Source organism: Cicer arietinum, chromosome 3, assembly GCF_000331145.2.
Source record: "Cicer arietinum cultivar CDC Frontier isolate Library 1 chromosome 3, Cicar.CDCFrontier_v2.0, whole genome shotgun sequence".
NCBI classification, from domain to species: domain Eukaryota; kingdom Viridiplantae; phylum Streptophyta; class Magnoliopsida; order Fabales; family Fabaceae; genus Cicer; species Cicer arietinum.
The window spans coordinates 42,095,517-42,107,414 of NC_021162.2; the positions used below are offsets into that span (position 1 = coordinate 42,095,517).

At 34.7% G+C, this 11,898-nt stretch overlaps 1 protein-coding gene across 4 annotated transcripts in view; it reads left to right on the forward strand.

The window, feature by feature from the left end:
* The window catches only part of LOC101502632 (DNA replication ATP-dependent helicase/nuclease JHS1), a 47,385-nt gene extending 35,742 nt beyond the window's left edge, over positions 1 to 11,643 (forward strand). Inside the window, exons 27-34 of one of the 4 annotated variants that reach the window (XM_073365901.1) lie at positions 3,490 to 3,567; positions 3,649 to 3,741; positions 3,854 to 3,976; positions 9,727 to 9,766; positions 9,852 to 9,925; positions 10,501 to 10,638; positions 10,919 to 11,038; positions 11,294 to 11,643. In XM_073365901.1, the coding sequence (XP_073222002.1) occupies positions 3,490 to 3,567; positions 3,649 to 3,741; positions 3,854 to 3,976; positions 9,727 to 9,766; positions 9,852 to 9,925; positions 10,501 to 10,638; positions 10,919 to 11,038; positions 11,294 to 11,452 (825 nt within the window). In that variant the 3' untranslated portion in view covers positions 11,453 to 11,643. Of the gene's footprint in view, positions 1 to 3,489; positions 3,568 to 3,648; positions 3,742 to 3,838; positions 3,977 to 7,835; positions 8,918 to 9,726; positions 9,767 to 9,851; positions 9,926 to 10,500; positions 10,639 to 10,918; positions 11,039 to 11,293 lie in introns of those variants that run through there. The other 3 variants (XM_073365900.1, XM_073365902.1, XM_073365903.1) reach the window with 3 other exon arrangements.
* The last annotated feature ends 255 nt before the right edge of the window (positions 11,644 to 11,898 follow it).

Sequence of the window (11,898 nt, forward strand, 5' to 3'; positions counted from 1 at the left end):
TGATGAGACAAATATCCCCGAGCATTATCACTTCTTAAGGTACGAATAGAAACTCCAAATTGAGTTTTAATTTCTTGATAAAATTGCTCAAAAATGGAAAACAGTTCAACTCTATTTTTCATTAAAAATAACCACGTACAACGAGGGTAATCATCAATAAAATTAACAAAATACTTATACTTTAAAGTAGACACAGTACGAGAGGGACCCCAAACGTCAGAGTGAACTAAAGCAAATGGAGAGGATACTCTTTTATTGACTCGATCAGCAAAATTACTACGGTTGTGTTTCCCTAACTGACACGACTCACAATGTAAAGTAGACTACTTAGACAAACTAGACACCAGTTTTTGCAGTTTGGTAATATTTGAGTGTCTTAGCTGAGCATGGATAGTATGAGGGGACTCTGTGGCAGAGCACATCTTGGAAGATGTAGAAAGGTAATAGAGGCCTTGAGACTCATATCCGACGCCAATCGTCCGTCCTGAACTCCAGTCCTGCAATGTAACATTATCAGTAGTGAAAGTAATAATACAGTCATAAGACCGAGTCAATCGACTAACTGAAAGTAAATTAAAAGGGCATCCAAGTACATAGAGAACTGATGCAACTGAGATGGAAGGGAGAATTTGGACAATGCCAACTCCTTCAGACCGGGTTTGAGTGCCATTGGCAGAAGTTATAGTAGGTAAAAAACCAGATGTAGAGAGTGAAGAAAATAGACATTTATTACCAGTGACATGATCAGACGCATCAAAATTAAGAACCCAAGGGCCAAGAGAAGATGAGTGAGAGAGGTAAACAAATGAGTTACTAGTATGCAATCGAAGTAGGAGAACTAGAGTTTGGATGACTCTGAATGCATCAGAGGAAATCTTCATAATTTGCAGGGGAGCCTTGTGGAGATGGTGTAGTCTAAATAGTGGCAGAAGGATCAAGTTGAGTTGCATTTATCGAAGGCGAAGGCGTAGAGTTGGATGGGTCTCCACGAGAGCGATTCAGATTATGTCCTTGAGATGCAAGGGCACGGTGTCACCCCAGAGTTGAAGTAATAGAATGCTCAACTGGATGTTTTGCTGGTACTCGAAAGAGGATCGTTGAGGTAGTAGACATATCCAGAACAGTAACAGATCCCAAAATTTGATCATCAGTTGCAGAGTACTCCTGAGGTAGATCATAGAGTGCAAGGAGCATGAAGAAGGTGCTGCGTTGATCCAACTCCTTCTGTTCAACTGGATTATTTGCAGCAGGAGGGAGAAGCTCATTAAAATCATGAAGTGCACTATGAACGGTGTCAAGATATAAAGAAATAGAGCCATCGATTGTTTTTGGAGTAATGATATTCAATAAGTGGTGACAAACTCCATAGAGACGTTGTGTTTCGTTAATATAGAGTGCCTTTGCTTGACTCCAAACCGATTCACACGTGAGATGTGGACGGAAAATCGGTTACATCTGGATGAAGTGTAGACTTAATGACACTACACAACTGAGCATCTATTTGTTTCCATTTTGATATTTCAGTCACAACCACCTTTTAAGGCTTTTGAGTGAGATGGTTCTCGTAACCTTGACCAAATATCCATAGTTTGATGTTGGCGGCCCAACTATCATAATTTGACCCATTCAATTTTTCGACAGAGAGGGGAGAAGTGACGTAGTTGGTGAAGAGGCTCTTTGTTTTAGACTGAGACGTGATGGTCAGTAAAATGTGTCAGAAAACGCGTCGGAACCCAGAAAACAGGGGCTGTTTGAACTGGAACTTGTATATCCGTAACTCGAACTGAAAACTGAGGGCATACATAGAAGCAAGAGGCCGAGGCGAGTGCCATGGAAGAAGCGGCGCCATGAACAGCTGTCGGACGCGCCGTCACGTGCAGTGGTTGCTGGCGGCGCGTGGGGGCTTTTCTTACGACGCTTCTGAAGGGGTAGGCCGATCTGGGGGGTATGACGCTGCTGGAGTGGTTGTTCGTCGAAAAAAATTGTCGGAGACACCAGTGGCAGTGGCGGTAGAGCATGGACGGATGAACAAAAATTTAGGAATCAGCGTATCAAAGGTAGTGAGGAGGAAACTAGAGTTGAGAACACGGTTTTTCGGAAAAAAAATATTCACTAGAGACAGTGGGTCCACCGGATAGTTGACTATTAGGGTTGTCTCTCAACATGCTATGAGACATGTTGAATAACCCGTGTGTTTCAACTACACAACGAAAATTCTTTATATAGACTATGAGTATTAAACAAACATAATTAACAGTATTACTAACGGGTTGGAATACTTACAGCCCATCTAATCTAATTATTTACATTCTAATATAATATTTTAACAGTATCTATATTCTCTTGTTTTTATTAGTTAATATGAAAATGAAATCATGAAAGATGCGAAGTAAACCGGCCCATAGTACTTCATGGATATCTCCATGCAAAAACTTCTAAAAGAATACTAGTGCAGAAGAATAAGAGTAGAGCAAAGAGTAAAGGGACAAAATATTTTTAATGATCAAACACATAATTTTATATAAATCCGAAATTCATAGCAATGTAATCTAACCATCAATATTTACTTATATTTTTTAAAACCTTATATACGTTCATTTTAAATTATTTGACAAAGTATCAAATAATTTTAAAATTTCATAAAAATTTGTAGAATTGATCTACTCAATAAAAACTTTAGATTTGACTGTTGGATTAATAAAATTCATTGTTTATATTGAGTTATTAAGTAGAGTAACTCATCACAGAGTTACTTTTGGAATCAACAGATCCCCATGTGTATATATACAAGGCTTGCAAGATAATTAAGGAAATATAATTAGGACTATACAGTCAAATCCATAATTGAGATGATAATAATAATATACAGTTTTGACGGTTAGTCAACTCTATATGCTTGATTTTCTCTCTGTTAACCATTATTACAATAATAAGTTACTAGGGTTTAGTCTTGATTATATGGGCTCGGCCAATTTGTTTGTAAGTTGTAGGTTAGCTTGGTGGCTCGAGCGAGAGAGTTAGGGAGTGGAGTAATACAAAGGTCCAGAGTTAAATTCCCACCCTCAACAAAATATACTAACACTATTAGCGGTAATTACTAACACTGGATGTTCCTTAAAAGAAAGTGAAAATAGAGAATAAAAGTAATTTCTCAAACCAAATAATCCTTGTATTTCCTCTTACTTCATTCCCGAGTCCATGAGACTCGTCAAAATGGTGTTAACACAGGAAAATCATCTTCCTAAGTGGAGAATGTTATAGGGTCCTCCGAGGAAAGGATGCTTTCATGCTGAGATGAGCAGTCTCCTACCTGGCTGATGAGAGACTGTCTATCTAGCCATCCTTGTTTTATTGGCACTCAGGGCTAGTTTTTCAAAGCATGACACTAAAGCATGAAATAGGAAAATTAACATTGATCTGTACAGAAACAAAGTAGGCCAGATAATTTTTCATGTGCATAGAATTATATTGCATGTTTTGCCATTGTAGGTGTCTTTGGGCCCTCTAAGATTTGCTTCAACGTTTGTTCTTGTTGGGGATCATTATCAACTGCCACCACTTGTCCAAGTATGTGCCTTTGGTACCGACTTTTTGTGCACAAAATTCATTGATAACACTATTTGAAATTTTTTATCTGGCAATTCTTAGAGCACAGAGGCCCGAGAGAATGGCATGGGGATGAGTTTGTTTTGTAGGCTTTCAGAAGCTCATCCACAGGCAATTTCAGCTTTGCAGAGTCAGGTTTGCTGTAACCATTACAGATTAGATTACAAACTTTAGTTTATTTATTTTTCCTTCGGTCTCTATCTACATCAGTTACTAAGCAATATATACACAGTACCGTATGTGTCAGGGTATTATGGAGTTGTCAAATGCCTTGATATATGGTGACAGATTGAGGTGTGGTTCAATTGAGATAGCTAATGCCAAACTTGAGTTTTCTGGTTTAAACTGCTGTTTTCCTTGGCTAGAAGATGTAAGGATATTCTCTTCCAAATTCTCATTATCTTTTGTCCTCATATATCTTAATGCCATTCCTTTGTTTGTTTTATTCCCTCATTTTCTTTTACTCAATTGCTAATGGATGTGTGCTTGCTACGGTGTTCGACTCCAATGATCAATGTGAAATTAAGAGAAAATGAGAGGAAGTTTATTCTACAAAATTTGAGAATTGAGAGAAAGTGAATATTTTGAATCTGAAACTGTTTTCTGAATTTTAGATATATGAATTTGTTATACTTGAATTTTGAGGAAAAGACTGACATTGATTCTAAATGACTTGAGAGTTACTCTCAATATGTTTATTAATACTAATATGTAAAACCAAATATAAGGATACTAAGAATTTCTAATCTAATATAAAATATCTACAAGGATAATATCATCACATGATACTTCAAATACAAATATCTCAACTTTGTCCCCCTCAAGTTGGTGCATATATGTCATATGCATCTTGCTTGTTACATATATAAGTGAAGAAATTACAATAGTAATACTGAGTAATAATTACATAATCATAAAATAAAAATAAACATAATAATATAAGATAAAGGAGAATCAAATCTGATTTCTCTTGATTCTTCAACACCCCCCTCAAGTTGGTGCATAGATATCTGTCATGCCCAACTTGGCTATAAGTCGCTCAAAATTGGGTCTTGCCAAACTTTTTGTTAAGATATCAGTAGTTTGCTGATTGGAAGTCACAAATGGCAAACATTTAATTTCAACATCAATTTTTTCTTTTATGAAATGGTGGTTAATCTCAATGTGCTTGGTTCTATCATGTTGTAGAGGGTTGTGAGCTATACTTATTGCTGCTTTGCTATCACAGAACAATTTTAAGGGTGAATCAACTTTCGTTTTCAGTTCGTCCAAGTGTTTATGAATCCATAAAGGTTCACAGATTCCTTGAGCCATTGCTCTGAATTCAGCTTCTGAACAACCCCTTGTTTCTTACTTCTCCAAGTAACTAAATTTTCCCAAACATAGGCAATATTCAGTGGTGGATTTTCTATCAGTAATTGATCTTGTCCAATCAGCATTTGTAAATATAGAGACTTCTCTGTCATTAGTTTTCTTGAAGCACAACCCTTTCAAGGATTGGATTTCAAGTACCTTAAGATCCGATAAACTGCCTCCAAATGTTCTTCACATGGTGAATGCATGAATAAGTTTGGGCTAGATAAATGCATGTCCAAGTGTTCTTCACAGAGAAAGCGATGTCAGGTCTAGTGTGGGCTAGATAAATAAGTTTGCCGACTAATCTCTGGTATCATCCAATCTCAACAGGAACACTGCCTTTCTCCCTAAGTTTAACATTTAATTCCATAGGAGTATTTGCTGGTCTACATTCACACATCCCAGTTTCTTCCAAGAGATCTAGGATGTATTTTCTTTGCGAAACAACAATTCCCTTATTTGAGTGAGCAACTTCCATACCAAGAAAATATTTAAGCGCACCTAAATCTTTGATCTCAAATTCGTTTGTCAAATTCTTCTTCAATCTTTCCATCTCAACAATGTCATCTCCTGCGAGAATAATATCAACTACATATACAATTAGAATTGCAATTTTATCAACATTAGAGAACTTCATGAACAAAGTATGGTCTGATTGTCCCTGCATATATCCTTGCCTTTTGACCGACCGAGTGAATTTTTCAAACCAAGCCCTTGGGGATTGCTTGAGACCATAAAACGCTTTTTATAGTTTGCACACATTTGAACCAAATTTATCTTCAAAGCCAGGTGGATTATCCATGTCTACTTCCTCCTTCAAATCACCATTCAGAAAAGCATTCTTTACATCAAGTGGGTTAAGAGACCAATCTAAATTCACTGCCAAGGACAAGAGAACTCTAATAGTGTTTAATTTGGCAACGGGAGCAAAGTCTGAGTAATCAATGCCATATGTCTGAGTAAACCCTTTAGTAACTAAGCGTGCCTTGTATCTCCAAGTTATATTTCACAGTAAATACCCATTTAAAGCCAACAATAATCTTTCCTGTAGGTAATGTCATGACTCTCCAAGTTTGATTCTTCTCAAGAGCTCTCATCTCCTCAAGAACAACTTCTTTCCACTTTGGAATTTTTGGAGCCTCCTTTATATTTTTTTGGAATTTCTACAGCATACAACTTAAAGGTAAATGCAGCAAATGAAGAAGACAATTTTGAGTATGACACATAATTAGACAACGAATATTTAGTGTATGATCTAACATGTTTTCTAATTGCAATAGGAAGGTCTATATCAGGATACTCGACATGACTCTTAAGAACAGAAGAAGACTTACCTGTATCAAGATTTTGTGTTGGATTATCTATTGGTTTAGAATCTTGGAAGTGTCGGAGAATGGGTCCTTCATTTATCTGTTTATGGTTTCTTCTTTCAAAGACATCCCTTCAAAGTAGGGTCAATTGTAGTAAATCTACTTTGTGTCTCTTTATCTGAGTCATTATGTTGTGGCATTGCAGGTGGTCCTTCATTATTATTGAGATCATGAATTTGATCATTGTGATTTTGATTTGAAATTGTCGCCCCCGAATCTGTCGAAACATCATTCATAAGTGAATTGAGTTCCAATATGGATTCTTTGGCATTTTCTTTTGGTGCATTAATATAAGTCTCAGAATTTTGTGACAACACTATATCACTTAAAGTAATGATGTTTTCAAAAGTAAAAGATGAATCTTCCTTAAAATTTCTCCCTTGAAGATGAATGTCATTAAAAAATGGTTGATTTTCAACAAAAGTAACATCCATGGTTACAAAAATTCTTTTTGATTTTGGTTCAAAACACCAATACTCCTTCTGAGTTGGAGAGTAACTGGTAAACACCCATTTTATTGCTCGTGGCTCGAGTTTGTCAAAGTGTTTATAGATGACATTCGATTAATTAAATATGTTGCAGTTAAAACAACTTCACCCCACAAATATTTTTGAACCTTATTTGCAAATAGTAAAGCTCTAGCCACCTTAAGAAGATGCCTATTCTTTTTCTTTGCAATTCCATTTTGCTGGGGTGTATTAACATAAGAACTTTGATGAACAACCCCGTTTGCAAGAAAAAATCGGACAAAAGCTTATTAAAATATCCTTTACCATTGTCACTTCTGAAAAATTGAATATTTGTTTGGTATTGAGTGTGCACCATTTTAAAGAAAATTTTGACAATTTGTCCAACTTCCGATTTTTCTTTCAATAGATAAACCCAACAAATTCTAGTATGATCATCAATAAAAGTTATAAACCATTTTTTATTAGAAAATGTGTTTATTCTATTAGTACCCCAAATATCACTATGAATAACTGCAAACAGGTTTTGATTGTTTATATGGTTGTGTAGAAAAAGAAGAACGATGATCTTTAGCAAATTTACAAGTTTCACAATGAAATAAAGACAGATCTTTCTTAGAAAATAATTTAGGAAACAAATGTTTCAAATACGAAAAACTAGGATGTCCTAACCGTAAATGCCATAACATAATATCATAATTATTAGAAGAAACAAAAATAGATTCAAAGCAGGTACTTGTTTTTGGTTGGTCTTTGAAGTCGAGTCCATTGTCAAGATAATAGAGTCTTCCACTCTCCTTAGCATTGCCAATCATCTTCCCCGTGCTCAAATCCTTAAAAGTGCAATGAGAATGAAAGAAGTTAGCTTGACAATTTATATCCTTTGTTAATTTAGTATTGGATAACAAATTACATAATAAATTAGGAACATATAAAACATCTTTTCAGGTTAACACAGGTGACAAAATAATAGAACTTCTCCTTGCAATGGTTGAAAGAGAGTTATCTACAATTTTAATTTTGTTGTTACCTGCAGAAGGACTATAAGAAGAAAACAGACTCGACTCCCCAATCATATGATCAATAGCACCAGAATCGATAATCCAAGTATGGCTGGGAATGACACTAAGTAGAGCAGTATTTGAAAAATTACCTCTCTGAGCTATAGAACAAGAAGAAGTTTGAGACTTAGAGTTTGTACAATTGATCTAATTGTTCCTTGGTGGAAGGAGATGGGCTTGAAGGAGACTGCTTCTCTTGATCAGAGTTATCAGCTTGGAGCGCATGACCTTTGTTTCTTTCTTTTTTCTTCCAATTTAGAGGTTTCTTGCCATCTCTCTTCCCGTCTTCATTCTTAGTGACTAGGGCAGAGCTTTCAACCTCACCAACAAAAAGTGACTTACCCATCATAACACCTTGTCTTTTCTCTTCTCTTCTAACTTCTGAGAATGCTTCCTGAAGTGATAGCAATGAAATCTTTCTTAATATTCTGCCTCATACTTCATCAAGCCGCTTATTAAGCCCAACCAAGAACATGAATAATCATAAAATAAAATAAAGTTCTCTTGATTCTTCAACAATAAGATATCCTTGGCCTTTAAGCTGTTTGATGAAGATGTGTCAAATGTTCATTAGTTTTCACGAACAATGTAATGGTCTACCTAGAAAGAACTTTATCACAAATAAAATGACACTCAATCTTTGTTTAGTTTGCTCATGAAAGACTGGGTTGGATGCAGTGTGCAGGGTTGCCTGAATATCGTGAATATGATTCATGTACTGTAATTTTCAAAACCTCAACTTGCAAAGAAGTTGCTTGAACTTTATCACAAATAAAATGACACTCAATCTTTGTTTAGTTTGCTCATGAAAGACTGGCTTGGATGCAGTGTGCAGGGTTGCCTGAATATCGTGAATATGATTCACGTACTGTAATTTGCAAAACCTCAACTTGCACAGAAGTTGCTTGAACTAATAAGCTCTCATGTAGTAAGAGTCATAACTCAATATTTTGCTCCTGCACTAATGCTGACACACATGGCAGTGGTGAAGAAGGATTGTGTTTGTGTCATTGTCAACTTTGGTACAGGATCTAATTACGCAGATGGAATTATGAAGTAAAATTAAATGATACCTGGTGAGGAAGAGCACCTAGAGAAAGGAACAAACTCAAAGGTGGTATCTTGTAATATAAGTAATTTATCGAAACGACCCTTGACAACTTGTAAGACTTATCTGACAGTTTGTCAAGACCCAGATTGAAATTATAAACAAAGCACGTAGGTCCTAGAACGTAGAGGGGCAATGTGATAGACATTCAATATATAGGTGTATGCAAAGAGTCATAAGGGGCTGAGGAAAGAAGTTAAGTGGGTAACTAACTTTTGTAAATAACAACATAAGGGAGTTAGTTAATCAGTTAGGAATCAACTCAAATTGGTAGAAGAAGGTGCTCTCAAATACACCTTGTGATTGTACTCATCCTCTGAACCCATTGGTGAGGGATTCATTCAATAATTTAAAAAGTGTTGAACTCTACATTCTTACTACCTCCAGACTCAATTATAAGCAAAAGTAACTAACTGCTCACATATTAAGAATAATAGTTACCTTCATTTAATTTTCTTGATAGAGTCAAAATACTAATTAAATTTCATAAATTGAATTTGATTTTCATTATATTAACTGGTCTTAAAGATACTAATCACCTCAGGCTAACTTTCCATTAAAAGACCAACTACATCAAGGTAATCATTAATAAAAGTTACAGTATCTATACTCTTTCAAGATCCCACATCAACTAGAAATATGGACTAAGTATATGCCAATATTAAATATAAACATTGAATAGTTTTGTTTTGGCCAGTAATAAAATAATTATAACTCCACTTGAGTTGAAACTTATTTTTCCTTGTTAACACATGCAGGTTTTGAATCCTGGAAGGCCAGTGATATTTATTGATACTGGTCTGTAGATATCATCCTTCTTTCATCATTTATCCTAATGGAAATTGTGATCGGAATCCCTAATATGTATTTATTTTTCACTTAGATATGTTGCCTGCCTTAGAGGAAAGAGATCAGAAAATTGTAAATAACCCTATTGAAGCTCACATAATAGCTGAGGTATGTCGTTTTGCAATTTGCAATATGATACACTTTCTTGAAAAAATTTGATACATTGTCTTGTAAGAAGAATATCAAACCTTGGACCATGGATATTGATTCTCAACATATTTCCATTGAGAGATTGCTGGATACTGTGAAGGATTATTTTGTTTTGCAAACATCCAACCCTACCGATTGAATTAAGGATTTGATGACTCTGATTGACCCAAATACAAACACTATTGAGTATTGACCATAGTTATTTGTATCTTTTAAGACATGCGAATCGTTCTAACGAATCATAACCTAAACTTAGTGTAGCAAACCACTTTTTTTGCTAACTTTGTATAGTCAGACACTTCTCTTTTGTGATTTTATATGACTAAAATCTTGAATTATTGAGATTCAAATATGATATTTCATATTTTTTCTATTTCACTTGTTTTTACTAAAAATGTGATATTTTTATTGATTATTGTTTTGATTCAGAGAGAATCTGAACAATCATTCGATTCATTGATGATGGAAATGAATTCTTGCCATTTGACCACCTCACACACTTGGCTCAAGTTTTCATTCATTTTATAATGCAGGTTGCAAAGGAATTGGTAAAAAATGGAATTGGAGGAGAGCACATTGGCATTATTACTCCATATAATTCACAGGCAAACCTCATCCGGAGTGCTGTTTGCATAACATCCTTGGAAATACATACCATTGACAAATACCAGGTAAGGCTGGATCAAAAAGCAGACGGGTTTTTATATATTTTTGGTCCTAAAAAATATATATATTTTATTATAATTCCAGTTTAAATTATTCATTTGAAGAGACTAATTGCATAAGAAGTCATAATTTTAATCCTCTTATAATCCATACTGTTTAGCATTTCACTAAAATTGAAGGCATACCTTAGTTTTTCTGTCTTTTTTTACTTCATTTACATTTTGTTATTTAGAGAACATGATACATGGAGAATGTTCCTCATAAATTGGTCATCTGTTTGTCCAGGGTAGAGATAAGGACTGTATATTAGTATCTTTTGTACGGTCATGTGAGAATCCAACAAGCTGTGTGGCTTCTCTACTTGGTGACTGGCACAGAATAAATGTGGCTCTTACTCGTGCTAAGGTAGTTTTTTTGCTCACTCTTTCTACTTTTCACTCTGACCCTGTCTAGATAAGTTTTTTTAACAATTTTCATAAAATGAAGGATATGGTACTTCCTTTTAACAATTTTCAATTTTGCTTGTATCTGACTTTTATTGCAACCTACAATTCTTTTTTATGTGCTCAAGTGAATATTGCATTACCTATTTTTAGGATGATCTGTTTCTTATTTGTAAAACTGTCTCTTATAAGTAGTTTGCATGCTTCATGATTACAGAGAAAGTTGATCATGGTGGGATCTCGTAAAACTTTGTTGAAGGTTCCACTACTTAAGCTTCTCATTAAGAAAGTTGAGGAGCAATCTGGAATTTTAAGTGTGTCTAAGAAGGATATCTATCAAAAAGGGGAGCTCATTCGATGTTCCCAAATGAGATGAGTGAAAATTCTTTTCCCCATTTTAAGAGGGGGTTGTGCAGTTATTGTTATCTTCCAAAGTTGTAAATCTGTACATCCAAATTTTGTGGTTAATTTATAAGTAGTGTATAGGTGATTTTTCACTTTTGTTTTAGTATTCCAGAAGAAAACTATTATCGGTTATTTAATAAAGAAAATGGTAAACTTTTGTCATCGACGTAATTAAACATGTGGTTATCTATGTTGATCTCATATTAATGTTATTTTTTTGACGATAAATTTGAGTAATTGTAATTGTGCATGAACTAATTATAAATAAATTATTCCATGAAATATTTAATTTTTATTAGAAAATTAGTCTACATTTTGATGATATTGATATGATATCAACGTGGAGTGGTAAAATATTAAATTAACATGTCATATTATAATCTCTAACATAAGTTTAAATATGAATTATTTTGATTA